Source organism: Larus michahellis, chromosome 23, assembly GCF_964199755.1.
Source record: "Larus michahellis chromosome 23, bLarMic1.1, whole genome shotgun sequence".
In the NCBI taxonomy this organism is placed as follows: domain Eukaryota; kingdom Metazoa; phylum Chordata; class Aves; order Charadriiformes; family Laridae; genus Larus; species Larus michahellis.
Window position 1 is genome coordinate 6589545 of NC_133918.1, and position 27471 is coordinate 6617015.

The following is a 27471-nucleotide window of genomic DNA, read 5'->3' on the forward strand; positions in this document are numbered from 1 at the left end:
CACTGGGGAGAATGGTTCCGTCCTCCCGTCGAAAGCCCCCCCCACGCAGTGGTTCCTCCCAGTCTCCCCCCACGAGTTGGTACTTCCCCCCATCGCCTGCGCGCTCCCGCCCTCCCGCCCCGCGCGCTCCCGCCACTTCCGCCGCCGGGTGAAAGGTCGCGCTGTGGCAGGCCGCCGCCCCCCCTCGTTTCCCCCCTCCCCTCCCGCCCCGTTTCCGGGGCTGCCCCAGTGTCCGGGACATGGAGCGGGACTGACGGAGCCGCCGCCGCCCCCCCCGCAGAGGAGCCGCCCCCCCGCCCCTCAGGGGGAGGTCGCCGCGCCCCGGGGTGAGTGAGGAAGGTGGGGGTTAGCTCTCGGGGTCCCCCCCCCCCGGTGCGAGTAGGGCCCGGCCTGGGGGGGCGGGGAAGGAGAGTTTCCCCCCTCCCCTGGGCTGGGGGGCGCCTTAGGAGCGGGGGGGCTGTATTTGTGTGTGTGTGTGTCCCCCGTGACTTGTGTCCCCTCCGGGGTGTGGGGAGCGGCCACCCCTTGCCCGGGGAGGGGTCGAGGGATTGTTCTCACACGCTTTGCCCTCCACGCGTGGGAGCACCCCTGGCCCTGAGGCAGTGGTTTGTATTCCCCCCCCCGCCCCCCACCGCAACATGCCCCCCCCTAGGGATGGGGTGATGGGGCGGGACGCCCTGGGGAGGGTGTGGGCTGTGTTTGCCCCCCCCAGCTGCCTCTGCTCTCCCCGGGTGTGTGAGAATCTGCTTGCTCCTCTTTTTCCACAGGGAAAGAGCTGCCTCGAGCAGCACAGGGAGGTTGAGGGGGGCACAGGGGGCTCCGTCCCCTGGGCCTCCCCCCCTTCTCCCACTAACCCATGGCCTTCCCCTGCCCCAGCAAGGGCAGCAGCTCTCTGTCAGGGCTTTCTCTCACGGCTGCAGAGATCGACGCGGGCTGCTGGCAGTCTCCACCGCAGCTCGTTCCTCTGTAAAGAAACCCCCACCGGTTTATTCCACCCTCAGTTGCTTTTATTTTTGGAGAAGGAGGTCTTAAAGCTCCTGGCCATGACAGGGACACGTTTGTAAGGGCCTCTGTAGGTGACTGTGTTGCTTTGGCTCTTCCTGAATGCACCAGCAGGCCCCTCGGGGTCTCGCTGACAAACGAGTATCGTGATTCATGTTGGGTTTCTGATCTCTCCTGTCTGTTTTGTTCAGTTTCTTTTTCTCTGGGTTCAGCATTGGAGGATGTTATTGTCCCTTTCCTCTGTGTGAGCTGTAGCGGGTGGGATGTGGGTGAGATGTTCCTCTGAATCATTAAAATCACAGAATAACCGAGGTTGGAAGGGACCTCAGGATGTCTCTAGTCCAATCCTCTGCTCAAAGCAGGGTCAGCTGTGAGATCAGACCAGGTTACTCAGCATTCCTGAGCATCGTTCCTGTTGCCCTTCATCCTTGCATCCAAAATTGCCCTTAAATTACTGGATGCTGCTGCTTCGTCCCTCTTTGCTCTGCAGTTTAGGAACTTCATTGCTGGCACTTCTTTATGATGCTTTGTCTCTCCTGATCCTCTGTGAGTGCGGTTTTGGTGGAGAAACGGCTGTTTGGGCAGTGCAGGGGCCTTGGTGAAAGATAGTGGCAGGTCTCGGGTGTGTCTGTGATTCAGAGCCCTCTTGAAGAGGAGACAAGGATCTTTGTACTTTAGTGTGCTTGGGTAGGGAGGATGATCGTGAAGGTAGTGCCTGCGTATGCTCATGAAAATGGGCTTGTGTGGTGAGCCAGGGTTCCTCCGTGGCATCAGGCTGAGGCAGAGGGAAGCAGCGGAGTCTGGCTTGGAAGACAAATGGTGGGTTTTATGTCCCGGGTGGGACTGGGACGCTGTTGGTAGTGGGGCTGCTGACCCTCTGTCTGGCTCCTTATGGTGTCCTTTGTTTGACTTTTGGCTCTAAGTGTGTGGACCAGACCTCTGTTTTCTCAGTCCTCAGTTCCTGATACTTCTGAGAATTTCAGGATTTTGGGAGGGGAATGAAAGGAAGGATCAGTACCGAGAATTCTCAGATTTTAAGAAGAATTTTGTAGGAAAGAAAGAGAAAGGCTACAGAGTTCACTGAGTCCCATTGTTCAGGTGAAGAAATCTCTTTCAGATTTATCTGGGCTGTTAATATCCAGCATGTGCTGTCAGAACAGATTTAGACTGTAAAGTGTAAATCAACGATTTTGGTTGTGCCTCCATGCTCAGTTGGAAATATGTCCTATAGGGGATGCTTTCATACAGCTGTATTTCTATGACCGGAGAAGCTGCAGTGACATGATATTTGCTTTTTTCCTCTTCCTCCCTAGTTTCCTGTCCTGCCCAGCTCGCTGAGTAGTTAATGCAGAAGATAAAGAGGGTTCGTCTGGAAAACGAGACTGCAGGAAGTTGGAGAAGGTATGTGTCCCGGTTACTCCCAGGGCTTTTATTGACCTTTAGGTTGTGTGGGACAGAGCACTAATCACCTCTTGGAGTGAATGAGGTTTCTGAAGAATCCCAAGTACATAATTCTGCCGGGGAACTCAGTGTTGGGGTGTGTGGGTCAGGAAGTGACTCAGGAAGATAACTTGTTTCACTGACTGCTAATTCCAGGCTTTACAATGTTTTTCCTGTGCTGATGTCCCACCTGTGCTTGCTGCTTGTCTTCAGACTGGTGTGTCCTCCCTGAAGGAGGGCTTGGTGGATGTGTGCCTGACCCATCTAACCTGGCTAGGCAGGAAAAGCATGAAAAAGACCTCAAGGGATAGCTAGATAGTTTTGGGAGTGGGCTTAGCAGTGCTTCTGCAACAACACTGAGTCATCTAAATCAACGCCTCAGCGTGAGGACTGTAAAGGACAGGCTTTTTCCAGTAAGGTGTAAGTCTCGGATGTGCTATATTGATGACAAAGTTTCAAGATTGTCTAAGAATAAGATGGTTAAAATTGACGCCTTGATCCAACTCACCTTTGAATAATTTAATCCCAGTATTCACTCTGCAATTTCAGTTAGATAAGTTACTCGTTATAGTTGTTAACTTACATATATGGTGTTGCCAATACTTGCTACATTTTTTCCAAGAGATGGCTGTAGCGGTGCATGAAGCAATTGGATTTACCTTTTTATTCTGTATTGTGTCAGGACCTAAGTTTTGTGAGAGTCCACCAGACTCCAGCTGTGATACTGGTATTTCCCAACACTTTGACATAACTTCGTGTGATGGCTGCTTTGCTTGTCCCACTACTCTGCTCTGTTCTAGTGTCAAAATCACCAGGATGAGAGCAGTACCATGCTAAAAGTTGTGCCTTTTACTTCCCTAGTGAATTGTAAAATCATGGCAATATAGTTTGGAAGGGGGTCCAGCCTCCAGTTCAGTTTGGGACATTTACCAGTATTACATTTGTGGCCTGTTTTGAGCCCTGAAAGGTGCAACTTTCCCTCGTGAGGAGTCAAGCTGACTGGCTAAGACAGTTTCACCAGCTGGGTGAGAGTAACCTAAGGGTCAGGCACCTTGAGCCAAAGCCAGATTATTTTAATTGACTGACTTGACCTGCAGTGGGATGGGGTTGAGAGAATTGTACCCAGTTTATGGGGTTTTATGGTCTTCTGTCATGTGTTTCTGATAGGCAACACTTCTGCCTTCAGATGGGATGGTAGTTGCTGTAATGGAGACCCTGGATATCGGCAGTAGAGGCCACAGACACACTCACAGTCTTAGAACATCCCGTCACGTTTTCTTTTGTGGTTTCACTTGGGCTTCCTGCCTGGCTTTGATTGGAAAACGCTCTTCTTTATTCATTTTCAAGCTGTGGATTTACTGCTGGGCAGTAGGTACCAGGAGTACCTACAAATTTATTTCAGAAGCTTGTGCTTGTGTTGTTATTGACACGTTTTGTACAATTTAGGAATTTAACAGTTTGAAGATATGGTTTTACAGCCCTTGTACCGTGTGCCTGTAGTTTAAGGAAGTCCAGATGTACTTTGGTTTAGGTTTGCTCATCTCCTGCCATAATTGAATAAGATGTCAAACTAGGTGAGAACTTCCTTTTAGAGAGTTTGTTAGAAGGTGCAAGCTGGTGAGGAATCCTCAAGGAACACTTGGGGTTCTCCTGAAAAATACCCATGGTAGAAAACGGGCAGAGGCGAGTGTTTTCTTGTGGTGATATAAATAACCATCCTTCTCCTTTCCTCTGATTCTCTCTGCTGGGAAAGAACTCATTGTGCATCTTACTGAGGCTGAAGTCTTCAAGATCTGGTTTATGTGTAATTCTTGCTTAATCCTTCATCTCTGAAGCTGCTTTCCTGTCAGAATGCAGGTCACCCTCCAAAATGACAGGGGGCATTCAAGAAACATCTCATTTGAAAATGTAAATGTTGAGGCTGCTGAGGACAAGGCCTTTTATGGTATAATCCATAGTCACTGGTTTGCTCTTGATGCCGTGTCAAAAGTAGCAATTCTGTCTCTATGGAGCAAACTTCTCCAGCCTAATTCTTCAGTAAACTGAAGTTCTTCTGATATTCTTTGTAATATTTTTCTGGGTACCCCCAAAACAACTAAAATGTCCTTGTGGAGGGAAATCCAGCTTCTCAAATGGGGTGACAGAAACTGGTTTCCCTAGTCCTCGTCTCATTCCTGCTTTGCAATAGATTACATCACTGACGTTGGGCAAGTCTGGTAGTCCACCTCTCCTCAAATTAACATTTGCTGTAGTTGCATGTGGAGGCGTTTTTTGTAGACTCTTATTCAATAACTGCTAGCTTGGAAACGCATGAGGAATGCGTGCCACATTTTGCAGGATACGATCAGGGTCTGTTACTTCTGTCTTCTTGCTGTTAGCAAAGACAATTGCCCTGTTTTCTTCCTGTTTTGCCATCTCTCCTACTTCGCTCCTGGCAGCAATAGCTCTTCAGGTAAGTGAGGTGCTGAGTTTGGGTTTAAATCTCTCTCTTGAAGTGATGAGCAGGGTTTCCTGTAGGGCAGGAAGGAGACTTCACTTTTGTGGTCTTCTAGGGCAGAAGTTTGTGTGCCTTTACGATAGGTCATAGCTTTGATGACTTATCCATCCAAATTCCTGGGGTGGTTTTCCTTTGAGTCAAGCTGATTGTTTTCTCCGCCAGAATTTGCTGCTTGTACTTCCTTTAACAGCTTATTTCCAGAACTAGTCCTGGGAGAGTGAGTGTTCCGAGGTTCATATCTTCATTTACAGGACTCAATATGGGATGGGAGATGGACTTTTCCTTTCAATATGTCAATGTACATTTGAAATGTAATCTTTGAGTGCAGAGAATCCTTGGATCTGCAGTTTAAGAAGTGCCTGTTCTCTTAAGCTTGTTGCATGCTTAGAGATTTCTCTGAGCAACAAAATACTCCTGCTTGATTTTAAGGCTTAATTCTCTCCCTCAACTCCTCCCTCAGTTTTTTGTCCAGTTCTGAAGGGGAAGAGAGGATGACTGCAGTGGATGCGCTATCAGACAGCTCCGAAGTGGTCGAGATGGAGGATCTGCCTTCCCAATTCCAGGTGCAAAAGCATTCTTGGGATGGGCTGCGTGACATTATTCACAGCAGCAGGAAGTATTCGGGCATGATAGTGAACAAAGCTCCCCATGATTTCCAGTTTGTCCGGAAAACAGAAGAGTCCAGCCCGCACTCTCATCGTCTTTATTACCTGGGTAAGCCAGCACGCCAGACGTCGGGTGTGAATGTGTTACGGGAGAGCTTCCAGTCTAAACAGGCGAGGAAAAGGATCGAGGTATCTCCATTTATGAGATGGGGGAACTGAGATTAAGAAATGTTGCTCAAGGTTTGCACGCTCAATCTATAGCAAAGCCCGGAACTGAGCAGAGACCTCTCCAGTCCCAGACAAGCGTGTTGACCACAGGCTTTCAGCTCCTAGGGGAAGCGTTGGCTGGCCAGACCTGCCTGGTGACAGAGCTGTGAGTGCAGTGTCCTTTGGCAACAGAGGTCAGCCCAGGTGATGGGGCGAGAGAAAGGATGTTCCTCAAACTCAGCACTGTCTTGTGCCACCGTAGCTTTGGAGAAATGGAATTTACTTGATTGATCAACCAGACTGACTTTCCAAGGAATCCGCTGTCAGTAATTACTAACTATATGTTGCAAGTTCTAGGTATTAATGGCAAGGTGGTGGTGTCTCCCTGCTTTATGAAGTACCATGTAGGTAGAATGCTTTCAAGAGCAGGGGAAAAATCCTCTTCCTTACAGCAGGATTGAGAGACAGCAGAATGCTTTGTTGTACATGTCTCTCATTATAGCCGGAGCCACAATGTAATTAGTGACAGAGCGGTTGGATTTTAGTAACTGGATAATTTTGTGGTTGGTAACATGGGAAGCTTTATAGACTAAAAAGAGTTTGTTATGCTTTGGGGCATGAGCTGATCGTTACTGGGCCAGTACAGAAATTGCCTGATGTGCATCTCCGTACAGCAACTGCTTTCCTGAAGTGACCCTGCTTTTTTTTGCTTTTTGGAGCTGTTGAGCGTAGGTCACTGTAGGACGTAGGATGCTGGATTTGAGGGACTGATTTGTTTTGGCATTAAGCAGCTCCTGTGTGCCAGTGACTTGATTTGTTATAGTTCCTCATACATTCTTATGACAGAAGTGCTGCTGTGAAGGGCAGTATCCAGAGTTAGCATATTTTTCTTGTTGAATCTGAACAGCAAGACTTGATTTAAAGCTGAATGTATTTCAAGGCCAAGTTGACTTTGATGCAGTTTTTGATCTACATGACTAAAGAACTAAGGATCTAAGTGGCTACTTTAAAAGTTTTTAAATTTTCTTCTGTTATATGAAATGACAACCAGACCAGATGCCATCTGGTTGGTGTCCTGTGTGGGTGTGACTTACAGGAGCCAGAACCAGGAATGGAGATAAACGAGTGTCTTTTCAGTGTTTTCTTCCTTAAGGAAATGTACAGGGCATAGAGCAGATTGATCCATCATGTACGATCAGTATCCACCAGGTAATACCAGAGTACCTCTTCTCAGGCATTCCTAATAAAGGCTAAATGCTGATTCTTTCTTTTTCCATAATGAGCATCTTTTGAGTTGAATACCGTGTGCTGTTGAATACTCAGAATCCATTTCAGCAGTTCATAAGCATTTAACATCAGCATGCTATTACTATCCCAACATTAAATAACATTTTCAAGTTTTTATGTGAATACTGGTAGTGAGTGTAAGCTGAGGAGTAGGATGAAGAATTCTGAAAAACTTTGCTGTAGAACTTTAATACTTTTCTTCACTTGTGAGCAAAGTATAATGTCTTTTGGGGAGCAAGGCAACATTTTTTCTTGTTAATGCTGATTGATTGTAGTTAGCCTGAGGTCATTGTAGAAAGTACTAATATAATAAGGAGAAAAGAAGTCCAGGTCACATTTGCATGAGTGTCAAATGTGTGTATATGTAGTAATTTGTTCCTATCTACAGTTTTTTCTATTTGGACATCTTAAATCATTTCCTGGGCTGTCCCCATAGAATTTTATGTTGTATCATGGCAGATGCTGCTTACATTAAACACCACATGCTCAGCACTTTGGTGTTTCTGTATCTCTGAGGATTATATGCTCACATATTGCTTTGCTTCCTGAGCACTTATTAATATTTCAGTTTTAATTTTAAGTAACTGTTCTGCTGGGTTAACTGGCCCAGAAATCTTTCTGTTCTGCCCAGAACATGGTCAGAGTAGACAACCAGGACACATTTCCATGTGTGGAATTCTGATCTAGGGAGTCTCTACAGCAAATCTAGAGGGCAAGTTCATGGTCTTTGATTTTGTTGAAAGTGCCAAAATCCTGTGTCAGGATATTTTATTTTTTGTGGTTGTTTTGGAAATTGGATGAAGGCCAGTAGCTTATTTGATAACCATAGTCAAAATGGTTTATGTAAAAGCTTATGTAAAATGACAAGGGCTTTTGACTATATGGAATGCTATTTCACATTTGAATGGTCTCTCTAGAGTTTCCAAGCTTTTTTTTTTGAATGAGGTCCCTGTAGCAATATTCTGGCTGAGCGATGTGGGGAGTAACGTTGAGTCACCCATTCAGGGAGTGGCTTTTTCAGAGTGGATCTAGGGCGTGGGTTGAACAGTCCACAGAGAGGAAAGTTGGATGTAACTAATTCTGAAAAGGTTGGTTAATGTTAAATCTTGCTTAGAGAAATTTCTAAATAAATTAATATCTAAATTTAAATAATTTAGGTATTTTTCTCTGATTGAACTCAGCTGCTTGGGAATGACAGCTGGTAGAAGGCTCTGGACAGTCCCAACCCCTCTTGTTATCAGACTTTTTGTTCAATTTGCGCTTCATCCTCTTTGTCCTGGCTAACTAATCTTAAGTAGGATGATGCTTTTGTCCTCCTAATAGGAATGCCATATGGCAGCCGAGAGAATTCCCTTCTTTACTCAGAGATTCCCAAAAAGGTACGGAAGGAGGCCTTGCTACTCTTGTCATGGAAACAGATGCTGGATCACTTTCAGGTAAGCCGAGGTGTGAAGAGCCTGGTTTGACAATGCTTGGGGAAACTGGCTGACGCCATGGGGCTGATACGGTGGGTACTGCTCTGCTAAACAGTAGAGATAACAGTGTGGCAGCGTATAAGACACGGAGAATGGTATCGGTATGTTGTATCGGGAGGTGCTTTGCTTCAGAATACAAGATAGCCACTTGTGTGCAATGAAGCTGGCAGTGAGCACACAACAGCAGTTGATGTGGCAAGCGAAGGGCTGACCCAGCAAAGAGGACTCTCTAAACTAGCATGTAGCCTGCCTCGGATTATAAGCTATCAGGACAGTGCACCTTTGTTCTGGATATCTTGTCTGAGCTTTTGCCATGCTTGTTGATGTGCTCGGTGGAACACCTGTCTGTCGTCTTTCCTGCTTTTAGGGAAGTCGGGAAAGTTGAATTTAACCTGCTGCTTCTGCGCTACGTTCTATTGCGAGTGAATCAGAAAGGAGGTGAATTTTCCCCTCCCTTATTTCAGTATCTCAGTGTCCTTTGTCGCTATCAGCACTGATGAAGAAGAAAGTTTGTCTTTCTTTCCTGCTAAGAAGGTTCTTGGTGGAAAAGAATTTATCTGTCTTGACCCCATTTGGAATGCTAGTCCCCTTCAGGGTAATTCAAGATCCCCGGAAGAGCTTTTGTTTGCAGTGTCTGACATGGAAACTGTTTGTGAAGGCTGTAGATAATGTCATTAAGTTAATTGGTTACATCTGATTTGCATAAGCAGAGCAAGTGCAGCTGTCCTCAGTTCATGCTGAAGTGACAACTGCAGAAATGACAGATTAACAATTCTTCCCTTTTATGTAGAGGGAACTTTGGGGCATGAGGTTGGTTTAGTCCTCCTGGGCCACCCCTGTAGCCTAGAGTACAGCAGTTATGGACCTGTGTGGTAAGACCGCTGATGGTTTTTGGATGGTATGCTGTATTTTGGGCATTCACAGACTAGCTGGTGCCAGTCTTGGAGCATTTCTGTTCTGTGAAAGGTTTTTTTTCCTTGCAGATTCTTTCAGATTTTCCTTTCCTTCAATACTAGGCAACTCCTCATCATGGGATGTATTCTAGAGAAGAGGAACTCTTGAGGGAACGCAAGCGACTTGGTGTCTTTGGTATAACCTCTTATGATTTCCACAGCGAGAGTGGCCTGTTCCTCTTCCAGGCCAGCAACAGCCTCTTTCATTGTCGAGATGGGGGCAAGAATGGTTTCATGGTAAGTCTGCTGGTGATTTTATGAATATCAACTGAAACAGACTTAATGGTTTTGGCTGGAGATGGCTGCGCGTCTCCATCTGTTTGGTTATGGTTATTTCTCTTGTGTCCTGTCAGGGCTATGTTTGCCATCATTTCATGGACTGTACTGTATCTCTGGTTTAGGCCTTTAAATGTGAAGCTGGAGCTGATTTGATACAGAGCTGTTTGTCTGTTGCTGTAGGTGTCTCCAATGAAGCCTCTGGAGATCAAGACTCAGTGCACAGGCCCACGAATGGATCCTAAGATCTGCCCTGCCGACCCTGCCTTCTTTTCGTTCATTAATAACAATGATCTATGGGTAGCAAATATAGAGACGGGAGAAGAGAAGCGGATGACGTACTGCCATAAAGGTAACTGGTGCTTCTTGCCAGATTCAAAAGGAAATTCCATCTCACAAATTTGGGATGGAAGGGCTCATGTCTTCGTGGCTTATTTCTTACAAGTACATTCTTCTTTTGGATCAACTTTTTCCAAGGAGATGTAAATGCGGTCTCTTCTTTGTTCCTCTCTAGGCTTATCGAATGTCCTTGATGACCCCAAGTCTGCTGGTGTAGCCACTTTTGTCATTCAGGAGGAGTTTGATCGGTTCACAGGCTATTGGTGGTGTCCCACAGCTTCCACAGAAGGTCAGTGTTCTGCTTAGCAAATTCAGACGCTGGAACTGCTGCTGGCCCCTGCTATGAATGATATTTTGAGCAAGGTTTTCCTTTGGCCTGGGTTTGGTCTGTTTCTGGGGTGGCCACCTGAAGCAAGAAAACACAGAGGGGTTAGAATTATGCTCTGAGGAGTATTCGTGGGTCGTCACTAGGAGCTGTGGCTGTGCAGGAGATGTACGCTCTGTATCAGAGTACTGCAGCAGTGCTCCAGGCAAGTCAGAAACAGCTGGAAAACACTGCAGCAAACATGCTTACTGTCTGTTCCTAGGTGCAGAGGATTTAAAAACACTGCGGATCTTGTATGAGGAAGTGGATGAGTCAGAGGTGGAGATAATTCACGTTCCTTCACCTGCCTTGGAGGAGAGAAAAACAGACTCCTATCGGTACCCCAGGACAGGTAAGTGAAATACCACGGGGCTGCTAATGCAACTCTTGACTCCTGCTGGCAGCAGCAGTGGATTTGTGCTATAAAGTTTGCATGATTAATCTGGGTACTTACTGCGATGTAGAAGCTGGTTGTAAATGTTGAGGCCTAATTGAGTCTCTGAGCCCAAAATCTACTGCAAGAAAGGAATGGGATTTAAAGTTCAGCTTAAATGAAAGGATTGCTGAGAAAATGGAATATATCTGGTGGTGTATTGTGGAATACATTTTGAATGCCATCTTTCTTCTCCCTCCTGAGAACACGCACAGCCAACCAGGCAAGGTGAAAACAAACTTTTCCCATACCCAAAGTTACTCTTGCGATTACAGTGATGTCTGCCTGCATACATAATTTGGTATTTGTACATTCACACAGTGCTATTTTAGTAGGACCAGAGTCAGTTCTTGTCTAGAACTTGTGTATAACCATGGGGTGTTCGGGTTGATCATCTTGGTGTTCTCTCACTCCTCCTCTGCAGGCAGCAAAAACCCCAAGATTACATTAAAGCTGGCAGAGTTTAAAACGGACAGTAAGGGTAAGGTAAGTGATAATGACTCAGAATGGGATATTGCACAGGAGGGTTGACTGCTTCTGAAGCTCCCTAGAATTCAGACAAGGTCACTAAGGAATCCTAGATAGTGTTAGCCCTTGTTTTCATCCTCTGATAACACCCGATTCTATAATGTGCTTGTCCAAGAAGCAGAAAGATCTTTAAAATGCTGAAGAGTTCTGGTGGAGAGGCAGCTGGGAGAGGGGAGGGAAGCGACAAGTAGGGTTAGCTTGGCGTACCACAATGTCAGTAGCAGAGCAGGAGGGTTGAAGCCTCATCTAATCCTGGGCTTCAGTCCCTGTCTCTGTCCTTTTCTGTGGCCAAATGCCAGAATCATTTTGCTTGGAAGCTTGATTTGCCCTTCTCTTCCTGCCATTTGTAGAAAGGCTCGCTTCTCCTGGCCTGACCCTTGCTGATGCCAATAGTTAAACTTCCATATTCTCCCATTTCACTGAGCTCCCCTAGGAGGAGGTAAGGAGGTCTGGTGGCAGTCTGATTTCATATTGGACCTTCCTTTTGCTGCAGATCGTGTGTGCTCAGGACAAGGAGCTGGTGCAACCATTTGCCGCATTGTTTCCGACTGTGGAGTACATTGCCCGTGCTGGATGGACCCGGGATGGCAAATAGTACATAAGTTTTTCTTCCAAACGCTCACAAGGGCTAGCTGAACTATTGCAGGCCCTCAACGTGCTTTGTGTTGTAGTCATGACCTGGTTTTAAAGCGATGAGTGCCAGAAATGGCACATGAGTATCTGGCTTCTTCAGTGTTATATCATCCTAAAAGTAGGAATTAATCAAATGTAGACCAGAGTGACAAGCTGCGGGGTTTAAGTCACAACCACAAAGTTAAATGACATTGATATCTTAAGTGGGCAGTCCTGTTCTTTTGAGTTGAAGATGTTTAACGCAAGTACAATATGCTTCCTGCTGAAAATGAGAGTGTACTATAAGCAGTTTTATCAGTGTTCATTGGTCCAGTTTGATCAATGCCAAACGTATCCTGGGGAAGTGGGCAGTTTGTGTGGTGCTCAGCCCTTCTGGCAGTGTGTTCAAGGGGAAAGGTTGCCCTGTGAGTGGTGTGCTCCCAGAGCACGCTATCACACCAAATGCGATACGCAGTATTGTGCTCGCCAGCCTTGCCTGAAGAGTTACAGAATTCACACCAGCCTGCCTGGTTTGAAATTTTAAAGCTCTTCATTTTTTCCCCTCAAATCTTACTTGACTGTTAACTAGTTTCTGTCCAGATCAAGTTAAGGCGACTTAGCTGTCTTTGAAGAGCGCATTCTGTAACTCGTCATTAATTTTCTGCTCTGGACTAAATTCGTACAGCTTTACAGAAGGCAATCCCGTAGGTGATTCGTGTGTTCTGCACCAGAACTTATCTAAATGTGCTGAATACATCAGTTCAGGAAATCCATGGTCACTGGGATGCTAGGGAGAACCGGATCTTTTGAAAGTCTGTCTTAATGATGAAACTTCCCTTGATGCACTTCCAGGCCATGGGGTAGTCGCACTATGCAGCGGTGGCTTGCCATCTGTCATGTTGAGAGGCCTGCAGTGCAGCACGGCTTCAAATGGCTCTCCTCGGAGAGGAACAAGGCTGAGACTGAAGCGACTCCTTCTCTTGGCAGTTGTCTTAGGTCTGTGCCTTTCCCTGCTGGTGCAGCGTGCAATGAGGAAGCTACAAGTGGATCGCTTTAAGAGTAATCACTTTAGCTCATTAGGAGCTTGCTAGAAAAATGAATAGTGCTTCCTGATGGAGGGGCTGTCCAAGGAAGAGTTACCTTCTGGAGACAGGGCCCTGTTCGCGGTGCTCCCTTGGAATAGACACTCTGGCAAATCTGTCAGACATCTCGTCTGACCGATGCGCCTGTGAAATACCAGAGATGTCTGGCAATAACGTGTTTGTTGGCAAAGCTTCCAGGAGATTAGAAAGCAGCAAAGATGAGAAAAACTTTGCATTCAGATGCCGAAGTCCTTTCTGCCAGCAGGGGGAAAAAGGGTTGCATGTTCTGAGTGTTAGAAAGGGACATCTATTTTGTGGTACTGACATTCACCCCCAACTTCTTTCCCCAGCGCCTGGGCTATGTTCCTAGACAGACCTCAGCAGCGGCTGCAGCTAATCCTTTTGCCTCCAGCACTCTTTATTCCAGTCCCAGAAAATGAGGAGCAGCGTGCTGAATTTGCCAAAACTGTGCCAGAAAATGTCCAGCCATTTGTGATCTATGAAGAAACCACTGATGTGTGGATAAATGTAAGAGGCTCGGGGCCGGGAAGAGAACACAGGCTGCCCCTTCCTCCCCCGTAGTTAACCATTTTTGTGTTGGCTGTGTGTTCAGTTTAGTCCATGCTCCGGCAAACCACTTTGCTACTCAGTAGTGCCAGATTTGATGCTAATTCAGGGAGTTTGACAAAGCCATGAGAAGGGCTTTTGTGCAGTCAGCACGGGAAGAGACGAGGATCCTGCCATCTCCTTGTAGTTGGAGCTGTTCATTTAATTCTTGCTAACAGTCTTGGTAAACACTGATACTTTTGGATGTATCACTGCCATTCTTCTGGGGGTATTTTATTACAAGATTAAATGGCTTCTTGAGGCATAAACAACCGTAATCCCTGGAATTTTTGGTACTTATTTCGGTAGGCAATGGACATAGGGGACAGGGAATAAACTTCAGCCTCTGAGATTAAGCATCTTCATACAGAAGTGACAAATGGGCCTGGAGTTCACACTGTGGCATTCCGAAGGTGTTGGATTAGCAACCACCTTGTGGGACTTGCATAGCTGAAATGTCTAGCTTGGAGGCAAACTGGTGCTGGTTTCAGTGGTAGCCATGGAAAGCCCAGAGCACGTGGTCTTCTACATGGGCCCAGAGTTTTTCTGGTGATAGGAAAGTATGGAATGGCTTTTTCCCACTAGCTGCTCATCTGAGATATTTCTCCCCCTCCTCTTTCCTTTGGAAGCCCAGTAGCTTAGCACGGACTCCCTTGGCTATGTCTCTGCTATCTCAGATAGATCACTCATGGGTCTTTTGCCTTGTGTGACAGGTTCATGATATCTTTTATCCTTTCATCCAACCGGAGGGAGAGGAGGAAGAACTCTGCTTTATCCGAGCCAACGAATGCAAAACAGGTTTCTGTCACCTGTACAGAGTCACGGCGGTCCTAAAACAAGGCAGCTATGACTGGGCGCAGCCATATGTCCACAGCGAGGGTAAGAGCTGCACTTTGTCGGCGTTTCAGCTTTGGGAGTTCCCTCTCTGATTTGCTTGTGTTGTCTTTTTGGGAAAACAGTGACTTATTCTCATGTTCTTTCTTCTAGATGATTTCAAATGTCCTATCAAAGAGGAGATTGCCCTGACTGGTGGGGAATGGGAGGTGTTGGCGAGGCATGGATCGAAGGTAGTGGTTATTTTTATTTTCTCTTGCAGTGTTACAGCTCTGCATTGTCTGCCCTCTGTTACGCCTGGGACCAGCTAGAACTACTTAAGCTTCATTTTGTTTCTCTCTTTATTGCTGCCTCGGCTTTCCCCAGAAGTGCTGTAGTCCAGGGCACATTGAACTGATTGCCTTTTTAATCAGACTTCAGATTGCTCCTTAGGTAAATCCCATGAGTCAGTCAGGCCATAAAAAAGGACACAAGTCTGAGGTTCAAGAGCAACAAAGAACTGTTTTGTGGAGAAGCTTGGGATTGCTGCCTTTGCCGAAGCATTTTAACCCCAATGAGTACTGGTGAACTGGAATTATGTCCAGTGCTTAGAGTGAACTCTTGGTCTCCAGCTGATTCCTCAGTAGAGCCTTTAGGAAGAAGGCAGCTAGGGAGTATAAAGCAATTTAGAATACGGAGAAACTGTATCTGTTATTGGTTGCAGAATAACCAGAAATGAATTTTTATTAATCTTGTAGAAACCTAGTTCCATTTTTTGCTTCAGGAATTAGCTCCGAGTCTGATCTTTAATGCTCCCAGGTGATTTCTGTCAAAATAAAGACCTTGTCTGTTCATTTCCAATTAATCTGGATTTTCACTTCTCGCTTTTAAAGAGGCCTGCAGCTCCATGCATTTGGTTTCTGCTGCTTTTCCTCAATCTGCAATTAACCTGCTGTCCCTCCCCATGTGGATTCTCACTGTACATGCTGTTGATTTTGGCGACGGCTCTTCCCTGCATGTGTTATGGCTAAAATTGTGTTAGCAGCAATTATTTTTATGCATTTGTTGCTCCACAGGGCTCTGCCCGGTTTTCCTGGCCAATTGAGTTGGATATTTTTTTCCCTTTGCTGTCCACTGTGGTCTTCAAACAGTGGGTTAGACAGAAATAGCATTTGGAAACTGTAAGGTGGAAAACAGTTCAGTTACTGTTGCTGGATCAATGCAGCATTTAAAAGCTGTAGTCACTATTCCTGTCTGGCCAGGTGGTTTTTAGAAACAGCTTTTGTGGACATTAAAAACGTATTTTAATGTGGCTTGAAGTTTGGTGCTATTAGACTGATCCTTCCACAGATGGGAATTCATTGTCACGATTGCTGGAAAAAATACACATATACCCTTGTAATCCAGACAGTCTATGGGAAGATGCCGTATTTAAGCACAGAATCTTCCTAGTTTCACCTATGGGGAACAGCGCCCAACTTTTTATGCTCATTAGTAAGCAAATACTTTGAGTCTTTTAAAAAAAGCTGACTGACTGCATTTCGTTACTTCATTGGACTGTATGCGGTTCTCCATACGTGCTGCGTATGTGTACTCCAGCCTGTCATATCAACAGGCATTGTGTACGGTCCCTGATGCCGTGAGCAGTCTGTCACGGTCTATTTGTGTGTTAAGCTGACTCTGCCTCGAGCCAGACTGTTTGAACTGGCAAAGGAGCAGTAGTTGTCATCTTGCTGTCACTGAGCCCTCTCTTCTCCACATAGATCTGGGTCAATGAGGCTACGAAGTTGGTGTATTTCCAAGGCACAAAGGACACCCCCTTGGAGCACCATCTCTACGTAGTCAGCTATGAGTTCCCTGGAGAAATTGTGCGACTCACCACTCCGGGCTTCTCCCACAGCTGTTCAATGAGCCAGGTTTGTCATTTCTTAGATACAAGACACCCTCGTCTCCTGACTGACAGGGATCCTAACTAGGAATGGTAATGAATCATGACCAGTAATGAGTCTTGAGGGCTTCTTTGTCTTGGTTGCTTGCGATGTGGGAGCTTTTGTCTGAGAACTGCATGGAGGAGATTAGAAGTGGGAAATGAGAGCCCGTGTTCCCCTAACTCTTCTCTCTCCCGTCTGTAGAACTTTGACATGTTCATCAGCCACTACAGCAGCGTGAGCACTCCGCCTTGTGTGCACGTCTACAAGCTCAGTGGCTCCGACGATGACCCGCTCCACAAGCAGCCCAAGTTTTGGGCTAGCATGATGGAGGCAGCCAGTAAGTCCCATGGAACGTGTCAATTCTAGGTTGTGTCTGTGATGCTCTTCCTGCTAGTGGTAGCCAAAGGTGATGGAGAGGGAAGTGGCCCAAGTAACTTCCCTCTGAGGGAAAATGAATTGTGTTATCTTAGGGGGGAGATATCGTTAGTGGGTAGCTCATCCAGGAAATGGTATATGGACTTTTAAGATGTTACTATTTCATGCCTTGATGCGCTCCAGGATGCAGGGCTTAGATGTTTGTGGTTTTAGGTGTTTCTTTATTCATGAAGAGGGAAGGGGGCAAGCACCTGGGATGCCGTGGCTGCTTCATTCTAAGGCTATAGGCCGTAAAGGTTTAGATAAAGCTCACAGCAGCACCTGAATCCCTCCTGCAAATGTTTTTACCGTTTCACCCATCCCTGTTTTTAACCTTCCACATCTTGCCGTTGTGGCACAGCGTGCCTTGTGTGGTGATACCCAGCTGATGATGTGTTCTTGTGTGATCCCTTCACTCTTTATGTGGCCTATTGCCCTATGCAGGCGGATAGAGGCTGTTCGTTTCCCAGCGAGAGGCTTCTCTGAGAGGCATTACTGAGGCTTGATACAGCTTGGTATTGAAGAAGCCCTGACTGGGGTCAAGTTTGAACAGAACGAGATTGTTCAGGCCCGGTAGGAGGCAGAGCCTGCTGCCGGTTACTGCATTGCTGCTGTCTGAACTTCCTTCTGCAGGTTGTCCCCCAGATTACATCCCACCTGAGATCTTTCACTTCCGCACCCAGTCAGATGTGGAGCTCTATGGAATGGTTTACAAACCTCACGATGTCCAGCCTGGGAAGAAGCATCCCACGGTGCTCTTTGTATATGGAGGCCCTCAGGTAATAATCCAGATTAACTGCTGGTTTCAGGCATGGGGTTGGTGCCCAGAGCAGAGCTCTGTGCAGCTTGGTCATGCATAAGGACTTATTCTTTGGTTAGCAGTGAGCACTGGACCTCTGTTCTGACCTCTGCTTCAAACCTCCAATGATTTTTCCAGCATTTAGTCTGATTTGCATGGCTCTGATAGTGCCGTTAGTGCCTGCTGTTCAGCTCAGGGTCCTACACAGTGGGACAGATAGAGGAAGGTACTGGACGGCAGCTGCTTGGCTCTGAAACTTTTCTTCCCTCCTCCTGCAGGTGCAGTTAGTGAATAACTCCTTCAAAGGAATCAAGTACTTACGGCTAAACACACTAGCGTCCCTAGGCTATGCTGTGGTTGTGATTGATGGAAGGGGTTCGGGCCAGCGAGGACTCAAATTTGAAGGGGCCTTGAAAAACCAAATGGTAATGTACTGTTTTTGTTGATGAATCTCTGCTCATTTGTTCTTTCTAAGACTGCCTGGCTGCATGTTTCCTGTGTGAGTGTTGCTCTGATCTTTTCTGTCTCAAGTTTCTAGATTTAGAAAGCCACTAACTTGAGCTTCCTTGTTGCCTTTTAGGGTCAGGTGGAGATAGAGGACCAGGTGGAAGGTTTACATTATGTAGCAGAAAAATACGGGTTCATCGACTTGAGTCGGGTAGCCATACATGGCTGGTCGTATGGGGGGTTTCTCTCCCTCATGGGTCTTATCTGTAAACCCAATGTCTTCAAGGTGAGTCTGGATGTGGGGCTGTCATCTTAGGACACTTAACTCCCTCAGCTTCTGTAACTCTTGGCCTCTGGAGTTGGCTTTTTTTTGCTTGATGTTTCTGATGGACAGGTGAAAATGTCCCTCCGTCCTGCATTCTGCTTACAGATCGTACCTGTCTGAGCCTTGGTGATGGGGTCTCTGAGGTGGGGTCGTTCCCCAGTGGCTGCCAGGGGAAAACCTAGCCTAGCATCCAGGGAGATAATCGATGCGCTATTCCTAATGCCCTTCCCAAGTCCCCGTGCAGTTTCTGGATCACTCCACAAGTCTTCCTCAAAAAGGGGAAGCCTTTAGTGCTGTTATGCAGGAATTAGCCCCGTTGTGACTGTAAGAGGAATGCCAGGAGGAGGAATCTGGGGTTTCTGTGGGTTTGCTGTAGAAGAATCCTGGTCTGAGTGGCAGAACAGTCCAGAGCCTGTTTTTTCCTGCCTCTTCAGGAAGATGGGGAACACTTGAACTCTTTTAGCATGTGATAATTGAGGCTGTCTCCTGCCACCTATTTGTTTGGCAGATTGCTATAGCAGGTGCTCCTGTCACGGTTTGGATGGCATATGACACCGGGTATACTGAGCGGTACATGGATATCCCAGAAAACAACCAGCAAGGTTATGAGGCTGGCTCTGTGGCATTACACGTAGAAAAGCTTCCCAATGAGTGAGTACCGTGGGGTTGAGGGATCTGACAAAAACCTGCCCTGGGGTCCTCCTTGGTGCCACCAGTGGCACCTCTGCGGAATCTCAAAAGAATGGATGGATTCTCATCCCGTTTAACTCACGGGGCTGGTTGCTGCCTTCTGCAGCAAGCTGGGGCATTGTGCCCCCATCCTCCTTTGCCAGGGAGGAGTTGAGGACCACATCCGTGGCCCTACGTTATTCTAACTGCTTGTCATTGCTCGGTTTGGGCTTGCTGACTGGCAGCTCTATGCTCAGACCCACTGCAGAGCTTATGGTGTGGTTTCTCATCCCGTCTCTCATCCCACTTCCAGGCCAAATCGTTTGCTGATCCTCCATGGCTTTTTGGATGAAAATGTGCACTTTTTTCACACCAACTTCCTGGTGTCGCAGCTAATCCGGGCTGGAAAACCTTACCAGCTGCAGGTAGGAAGAACAAGAGGGAAGTGGGAAAGTCCCTTAAATCTGGAAAGAGAAAAAGTTTTCTTCTGTGTGTTCTGGAGAAGGTGGAGGCGGATGCTGCCACATCTTGCTGCAATGTAGATGACAGTGAATGTCTAGCTTGACTCCGAGAGATGGCCGGGAGGTGGCACTGTGGCTATTTCGTTGCTGGCAGATGTGGCCTGTGTCTAAAAGCATTTGCAAACAGGGCTCCTGCCCTCAGGCCTGGAACTTTCCTTCTCGGCTGAACTGTGCTGTCTCCCCTGGCTGGTGGCAGCAGAGGTGGCCTGCTTGCCGAGCGGACTAGCAGCACACGCTAGCGCAATGAGGGAGGGGGGCTGGTGCTTTCGACATTCCCTGGCACCACCAATTTGTCCCGATGGAGACTGGGTTGAGGGGAAAAGGGCTGATGTGAGGGAGCGTTGTCCGTGCTGAGGGAGCTGCTCCTGGCTGACTGCCCCGTTTCTTTGCTTCTGCACAGATCTACCCCAACGAGAGACACAGTATTCGGTGCCCTGAGTCAGGAGAGCACTATGAAATCACGTTGCTGCACTTTCTACAAGAATACCTCTGAGAGCACAAGCCTCTGCAAACTGGACACTGACAGCTTACCTTCCCCCTCCCGTGCCCTGCCACTACCGCCTCCCCCGACAGCCGTCGCACCCAGAGCACAAATGGCTGGGTGTCCCCCCCGCGCCCGGGGGAGGCCGGAGGGCACCTTCCCTTTGGACAGTGCCACCTTCTTTCACTTTCCAAGCTGGAGCTCTGCCCCTGCTCGGCTGCTCGTCCTGTTCCTCTCCTCCAGCCTGGCTGTTAATGCTTTTTTTGCTGCTACTCCCTCTATCCTGGGAATCAATGGACGGTGGTCTGTCTCCTGAGGCTGAGGTTTGTGTCCATCTCTCTCTCCCCCACCCTTTTCCCCTTCCACTGCACCTCTGCGGTCCCCATACTCTTACCTGCAAGAACTCAGTGCCTGTGTTGGAAAGGGAAGAGCCGAAGCAGCAAGCTGCCTTAAGCCAGGAGTGGGAGGGAAGAGAGAACTACCTGTCGTTAAGCCCCGGGGAGCTGATCTGCTGCTGTGTCCTGGCCCTGCTGCAACAACGTGGAGCCCCGGGATGTGAAGAGAGCTCTACAAGAAGCATGCAACACTAGTCGTTTCTATTTTTCAGTTTAATTTTGCCGAGCAGATGGAGGAAGTGGCTGGGGTCGGTAACGGCGTCCTCTGATACCTTTCTCTAATGGCCGCTCACAAGCAGAGTTGTGCCAACAGGTAGCGCGGCAGCTGAAGCAGCTGGCTACAACCAGAGATCATCTCTCCAGAGACCACAGCAGCATTTGGGTTTTTGCAACGCGAGATGGATGATATTTATGCAAATCCTCCCTCCCTCCGTTCTCTGTGCTGCCTCCTGATCCCACCTTCCCCGACACCCCGAGCTTTCAGATGTGCACTGAAATTGGCCGTGCTTCAGTTCTCTGCGGGTCAGTGACTGTTCCCCTTGCCCATCTACTCAGCAAATGCTCTCTTCTGGTTTTTATTTACCTGGTCAACAGGAACTGCAGTTCTGGGGAGGGGGGAATTGAGCAATCGCACCTCAGGGGAGCACATACCCCCCTCAAGCCAAGGGTTCTGCCAGGGGCAAATAGGAAAAAAAAAAAAAAAAAAAAACCAACAACAAAACCCCACCCAAATGAACCACGTTGACTTGCCCTGGAGTGTTTTAAGTGCGTATTATAAAAAGAAAATATTTTTATGGATTCTTATTCTTTTATAATTATGAGTGTAAGATGTAGCGACTCATTAAAATGTTGGAAAGAGAGATGCTGGCTGGCATTTGTGCCTGGTTTCGGAGTGCGGGAGAGGGCTCGGGAGGAAATGGCAGCTGGCTCACGATAGCCAAAGCCGCGTCTGTGGTAAAAGCAAAGCGCTGTGTTCGGTTTCTGTGCCGAGCGGTGGAGAGAATATTAAATCCCTGATGTTCCTCGGGGGAAGCGTGATCCGAGCAATTGAAGGCGCGGGGTGGAGAGCTGGGAATCCTGGACTGTGTTCTTGGCTCTGCTGTTAAGGCGCTGCGTGACCTTGAGCGAGTCGGGCATCTCGCGAATCCCAGCGCGGGCGCTGGAGCTGGTACTCGCCCAGCGCCCCGGCTCCCTGCGGTGACTGGGGGGGATGCAGCTGCTCTCATCCAAGTGCTTCCAAGCTCTGATCCCACGGTGGGACACGCGGAGCTGCTTTTTGCAGGTGCTGGGCTTGCCTATGCTCGCCCTCTCCAGAGTTTAAAGCTTACAAAACCTGGCCTTGCTGTTTTCCTTTCTATACTGGAGTCGGGCATTAATTAAGCTGCTATTAAATGCCCTGAGGATGGAAGCTGGAGGCTCCTGTTTTAAATGCGAAGCATCTTACAGCTGGAGAGTTTTGTTTTCTGAATGTGGCTGGGAGTGTACTCAGTGCCCCTTCCTTGTCCCTGTGCCCAAATAATTGTCCCGACTATTGCAGGTGTGCTTTTGCTTCTACTACGCGCCCCGTTGGGTAACTTCTGGTGCAGCTTTTGAGGTCGGAGGGGCGGAAGGGGACGTAATGGAGGAAGTTGCACATCTCTGAAGTTTTCTTGAGAGAAACCCGCAGACAGAAACGTTGCTCCCCTTTCTCCCTGCCTTCTTTAGAGCCGGGTGGGTGCCAGTGCATGGTAAGAAGCTTATTTTGCAGACTTTGTTTCTTTTCAGTCTTAATTTAAACTGCTTTTTCCTGTCCCAAAAAAGCAAGCGTTTCTTAAAATGTCTGCAATGCACTCTTAAAACGCTCTTGTCTAGCAGAGTTTACAAATCTGTCAGCTCCTTTGATCCCCCGAGCTTGCTTCTGAAGCTGTAGGATTATTTGACACCATAAAAAGGGGTTGGTTTTCTTCTTTTGAGGACTGAGAATTCTGAGAGGCATTAACGGGGAATTCACCTACTGCAATCGTGAGCTTTTTCCAATACGTAAGAGGCTCTGCTGGGGATTGAAATACAAACGATGTGGGAGGCCCCCACCCAGGTGTCCTGCGGGAAAGGTGATGGGAGCGTGGAGCGCGGTGCAGCTGGGGTCACGGCGTCTGGGATGGGGGGTTTGCAGCTGCAGCGTGAAGTTGAGTTCATTTCCTGAGCGAGCGGGAAGGGCCGGAGGAAGCGGCGGGTGCTGGGGAAACTGGGCAAAAATGAGTCTTCCTCAAGAATTGGGACTAAGCCTGAGAGTGGCTTGGGGGAGGCATTTCTCCCACAAACGCCCAACGTGTGGGGCTTTATTTTTAGGCGTAGGATGTGCAGGGAGAACAGATGTTCTTGATGACTTATTTTTAAAACAAAACCACTGCTCGAGCTACAAAATTAGCCCAGAGAAGCCACCGGTTGCCCTGAAAAATGCTCGAATGGAAAACTTTGACATCTCCATTCCCAAAGCGTGTGGAATAAAGGTGCAACGACAGCTCTCACTCTTGGAAAGCCACGTCAGTGGTGATTAGGGGGTGTCTCAGGCATTTCATCTCTGTCCTGGGCCGTGGCCCTGCCCTGTGCCACCTGGCTTTGCAGAGCAGCACCCCCAGAATAACTGAAGTTGCTGAGAAATACCAGGGTCTGTCAAAGGAGGCGTGGGGCAGGCGGCTGCGATGTGAGGAAGACAAATGGCTCCGGTGGAGGGGGACTGGCGGTGATGGGGGGCTGGGGGAGGGCTGCGTGTGGGTGCTGGCAAAAAGAAAGGGTGTAAATTGATACTGGAAAATCCTCACGGTGGGATTTTGGTGAAGCACGTAGGCAAGGGCATCCCGCCTTCCTGCTGGGACAGATGCGAGGCTTCAGTCCTTGGCGCAGAGCGGCGGCTCCTCTGCCTCCCCCCCTCTGCAGAGAAACCTCTTATCTTGGGTTCCAGCTCCAGCCCCTTGCTCGAAGCTGGTGCAGGTTTCTGTTGGAGCAGATTTCCGCTGGCTTTCAAGTGAAAACAGCTTCATCCTGGCCCAACGGCTGCGGCTTTTGCTCCGCTGGGCTCTTCTGCTCTGCCTCGAGTCCCAGAGCCGCTCTGGGATGGAGCTGGGAGGTCAGGTTGTCTGTGGCCACCAGGCAAGCCTTGCTCTGGAGGGGTCCAGGTACCATCCTGCCTTCCCTGCTCATCCTTCTCCTTGGGGCTCGATCCTGCTGGATGCTGCGTCCCCGAGCAGGGACGGTTGGCTGTGGGCCTTGTCGGTGGTGCAGGGAGAGCTGCTGCGGGAAGGGTGAGGAGGGGTGGTGCAATGGCAGGGAAAACCGGTGGGGTTTTTGCAAATTAAAAGAGTGGGGAGAAGCCGTAGGGAGTGCAGCGGGGCAGGGAGCGGGGACAGCCAGCACCGTCCCTGCCGCTCTCGCTGCCCTTTCCTCTGTGTTTGCCTCCTTCAGCCGTCCAGGCTCTGCTCTCTCGTGAAGCTGCTTGTTCCTCTCCTAAAAAGGACAGTTAAATGCCACCCAAAGGACAGCTAAGACTTCCTAAAGCTCCTGTCAAAACAGCGGCGTGGCCACACAGAAGCTGATCCAGACGAAGGATCCAACATCTCTCTCTCCTCTCTGGCTTGGCTGCTCTGTTTGCATTTCTCCCCCTCACCTCTAATCCAGGCTTGGAAGGACTCGTCCCGTTCTCAGCCTGTGGCCGCAGCTGGCGGCCATGGGGCTCACCCCAGGGTCCCCCCTGACTGCGCTCTCACCATTCCCCCCAGCTGGGTGCCATGGCCATGCTGCTGGGGCTGCTGCTGGCGCTGCTGGGCTGCACCGCGGCGCTGGATCCTGCCCTGGAGGAGGCCTGGGAAGGGTGGAAGAGCCTCCATGCCAAGGAGTACCCAGGGGTAGGTCCTGCTCCCTCCGGGCCTCCTGGCATGTGCCGGGGGCGGCTCTGGGGGGGTCTCACCCAGAGCCACCCATGTGCACCCACCCCATCCCGTGTCCCCGTGCTCCTGGAGGACGTTTCTGATCCTGCTGCTGCTCTGCCCGGTGGCAGGAGGCCGAGGCCGCCCGCCGGGAGGTCTGGGAGAAGAACCTGCGGCGCATCCAGCAGCACAACCTGGAGGAGTCGCAGGGGCAGCACGCCTTCCGCCTGGCCATGAACCACTACGGTGACCTGGTACCTGCCCACATGCCCACCACCTTCCCCGGGGACACATCCCTGCACCCAGGGCTTGATCCGGGGATCGGGCATCCCCAGCCTGCTTGGCTGGGAGCTGCAGCCCCTGGGGCTGGGCTACTTCCCAGGGGTCAACTGGCCAGTGGGGAGACACGGTGCTGCCAGCTGGGAACTCGTGGCGTCACACAACTTTTCCTGTGGTGACCTGCAGACGGATGAGGAGTTTAACCAGCTACTCAATGGCTTCACCCCGATGTGGCAGGAGGAGCCGGCGCTGCTCTTCCAGCCTTCGGTGGCCCTGAAGACCCCGGCGCAGGTGGACTGGCGAGCGAAGGGCTACGTGACGCCTGTGAAGAACCAGGTGGGCACGGGGTGGGGGTCCAGCCAGGGCTGTGTGGTGGGTGCCAGGAGTCTGGGCAGCAGAAACAAGCAGCAGCATCCTCCCAAGCACCAAAAAACCTCTGGGCAACCTAGAGTAGCAGCTCCTGTAGTTTTGACTGCTGCAGTTTTGCAGCTGGAGGGCAGCACCGGCGGGTCACGGCATCCCTCTCCAGCGGGTTTTGGGGCAATGCCGTGACTCTCCTGCTGTCCCCATCTTGCCCAGGGGCACTGCGGGTCATGCTGGGCGTTCAGTGCCACGGGGGCTTTGGAGGGGCTCGTCTTCAACCGGACGGGGAAGCTGGTAGTGCTGAGTGAGCAGAACCTCATCGACTGCTCCCGAAAGCTGGGCAACAACGGCTGCCACGGCGGCTACATGACCCGCGCCTTCCAGTACGTGCACGACAATGGTGGCTTGAACTCGGAGCACATCTACCCCTACATGGCCACGGTAAGGGACAGCGGGTGGCCTCAGGGACATGGCAGAGCAATGCCAGCAGGTCCCAGCCCTGGCCTCTCCCTCCCCTCAGGACACCTCCAGCTGCCGGTACGACCCCCGGGACAGGGCGGCCAACTGCTCCGCCATCTCTCTGGTGGCCCAGGGCAGCGAGGCGGCACTGGAGCAGGCGGTGGCGGCTGTGGGCCCCGTCTCCGTGGCGGTGGACGCCAGCAGCTTCTACTTCCACTTCTACAAGTCTGGTACCGTCTTGCTTCTCATGGCATGGATGGGTAAACTGAGGCAGGGCTGCCTTGCTGTGGGGGTGGGCTGCTTGTTGAGCCCCGGTGTTTCCCCAGGGCACCCAGCCCAGGGGAACAGGATCCACCACCCTTCTTCCACCTGGAGAAGAAGCAATGGGGCTGGCCCCCCAGCATGCTTCTGCTCTCCCCAGGCATCTTCAGCAGCATGTTTTGCAGCCAGCGGGTGAACCATGGGATGCTGGCCGTGGGTTACGGCATGAGCCAGGAGCATGGGCGCAACGTGAGCTACTGGATCTTAAAGAACAGGTAGGGGCTGAGGGTGTCCCCCCAAACCTGCCACCGCTTCCACCCCTATGCATGTCCTGTCCCCCACTTCTGCCAGGGTTGGAGCTGCATGGCAGGAGCATCCTCATGGAGCATCCCTGAGTGCACCCTCAGTGAGTTTGGGGATGACACCAAGCTGTGGGGAGCAGCTAACACACTGGAGGGGAGGGGTGCCATCCAGAGGGACAGGCTGGAGAGGTGGCGCCATGCAAACCTTGTGAGGTTTAACAAGGCCAAGTGCAGGGTCCTGCACCTGGGTGGGGGCGATCCCAAGCACAAATCCAGGCTGGGCAGCGAATGGCTGGAGAGCAGCCCTGAGGAGGACTCGGGGGTGCTGGTGGGTGAGAAGCTCCACACGCCCCGGCACCGTGCACTGGCAGCCCAGAAACCCCCCGCAGCCCGGGCTGCATCCCCAGCAGCGTGGGCAGCAGGGCGAGGGGGGGATTCTGCCCCTCTGCTCCGCTCGGGGGAGACCCCCCTGCAGTGCTGCCTCCAGCGCTGGGGCACCGACAGCAGAAGGACACGGAGCTGTTGGAGCGGGGCCAGAGGAGGCCCCGGAGATGCTGGGAGGGCTGGAGCCCCTCTGCTGGGAGGACAGGCTGAGAGAGCTGGGGGGGTTCAGCCTGGAGAAGAGAAGGCTCCGGGGAGACCTTCCAGCCCCTGCCAGGCCCTCAAGGGGCTCCAGGAAAGCTGGGGAGGGACTCTGGAGCAGGGAGGGAAGCCATAGGACGAGGGGGAAGGGTTTTACACTGCAAGAGGGGATTGAGGTGAGATCTGAGGCAGAAATTGTTTGCTGTGAGGGTGGTGAGCCCCTGGCCCAGGGTGCCCAGAGAAGCTGTGGCTGCCCCATCCCTGGAGGGGTTCAAGGCCAGGTTGGACGGGGCTTGGAGCAACCTGGGCTGGTGGGAGGTGTCCCTGCCCAGGGCAGGGGGTGCCACTGGGTGGGCTTTAAGGTCCCTTCCCACCCAAACCAGTCTGTGATTCTGTGATCCCTGTCCCACGGGGTGCTCCGGCTCCTGGCCTCCTCTCGCTCCCTTCCCCGAGCGGGGCCGGGTCTCCGTGTGTGTGGGAACGCGGATGTGCTCATTCTCCATCTCTTCCTGCAGCTGGTCGGAGGTGTGGGGTGAGCAGGGCTACATCCGCCTGCTGAAGGGCGCTGACAACCACTGCGGGGTGGCCAGCCAGGCCAGCTTCCCTGTGCTGTGAGCCAGGACAGCGCGCCCTCCCTCCTGGGCTGCGGATCCACGGCTGTTTCCTTCTGGAAAGGGGCTTTTGTTTGTGTGCGGTGAGCAGCGATTAAAAGTGGCATGGCTAATCACTCTGCATCTGCAAATGGTGACCAGGCAGGGTTTGGTGGCCAAGGAAAGGCTGATGCAGACGGTGTTTTTCCCAGTGGGAAAGGCAAAGTTCTCT

General features: G+C 50.1%; 2 protein-coding genes across 8 annotated transcripts; both read left to right on the forward strand.

Moving 5' to 3' along the window:
- Nucleotides 1–137: 137 nt before the first annotated feature.
- On the forward strand, nucleotides 138–21361 carry DPP9 (dipeptidyl peptidase 9). 2 transcript variants are annotated; one of them, XM_074565402.1, is made up of 22 exons: nucleotides 138–326; nucleotides 2316–2403; nucleotides 5400–5502; nucleotides 5599–5653; nucleotides 8362–8474; nucleotides 9530–9703; nucleotides 9926–10094; nucleotides 10257–10370; nucleotides 10669–10797; nucleotides 11303–11364; nucleotides 11900–12000; nucleotides 13451–13628; nucleotides 14420–14585; nucleotides 14694–14773; nucleotides 16283–16435; nucleotides 16652–16787; nucleotides 17498–17643; nucleotides 17942–18088; nucleotides 18244–18396; nucleotides 18944–19086; nucleotides 19418–19529; nucleotides 20026–21361. In XM_074565402.1, exons 2-22 carry the CDS (start codon nucleotides 2348–2350, stop codon nucleotides 20116–20118), a joined length of 2583 nt encoding a protein of 860 aa, XP_074421503.1. In that variant the 5' UTR covers nucleotides 138–326; nucleotides 2316–2347; the 3' UTR covers nucleotides 20119–21361. The 2 variants fall into 2 exon arrangements, with proteins under 2 accessions (XP_074421503.1, XP_074421502.1); XM_074565401.1 differs by having other exon boundaries at nucleotides 139–326; nucleotides 5400–5653.
- Nucleotides 21362–21695: 334 nt separating this feature from the next.
- Nucleotides 21696–27388, forward strand: LOC141734129 (procathepsin L-like). Of its 6 annotated transcripts, none has more exons than XM_074565458.1 (9): nucleotides 21696–21783; nucleotides 22039–22228; nucleotides 24257–24382; nucleotides 24535–24657; nucleotides 24869–25018; nucleotides 25262–25486; nucleotides 25566–25734; nucleotides 25926–26040; nucleotides 27165–27375. In XM_074565458.1, exons 2-9 carry the CDS (start codon nucleotides 22226–22228, stop codon nucleotides 27262–27264), a joined length of 1011 nt encoding a protein of 336 aa, XP_074421559.1. In that variant the 5' UTR covers nucleotides 21696–21783; nucleotides 22039–22225; the 3' UTR covers nucleotides 27265–27375. The 6 variants fall into 6 exon arrangements, 5 of the variants coding, with proteins under 5 accessions (XP_074421559.1, XP_074421560.1, XP_074421558.1 ...); XM_074565459.1 differs by having other exon boundaries at nucleotides 21705–21783; nucleotides 22039–22211; XR_012584451.1 differs by lacking the exon at nucleotides 21696–21783 and having other exon boundaries at nucleotides 22104–22228; nucleotides 25951–26040; nucleotides 27165–27181.
- Nucleotides 27389–27471: the final 83 nt, after the last annotated feature.

Bases quoted from the DNA above. Each gene is read 5' to 3' on its own strand.
- DPP9 (XM_074565401.1), top strand. From the start codon at position 2,348: ATGCAGAAGATAAAGAGGGTTCGTCTGGAAAACGAGACTGCAGGAAGT. The intron at 10,371-10,668 runs GTCAGTGTTCTG...GTCTGTTCCTAG, and splicing joins TCCCACAGCTTCCACAGAAG to GTGCAGAGGATTTAAAAACA. The intron at 12,001-13,450 runs GTACATAAGTTT...TTCTTTCCCCAG, and splicing joins TGGACCCGGGATGGCAAATA to CGCCTGGGCTATGTTCCTAG.
- LOC141734129 (XM_074565455.1), top strand. The intron at 24,658-24,868 runs GTACCTGCCCAC...GGTGACCTGCAG, and splicing joins TGAACCACTACGGTGACCTG to ACGGATGAGGAGTTTAACCA. The intron at 25,765-25,925 runs GTAAACTGAGGC...TGCTCTCCCCAG, and splicing joins GCTTCTCATGGCATGGATGG to GCATCTTCAGCAGCATGTTT.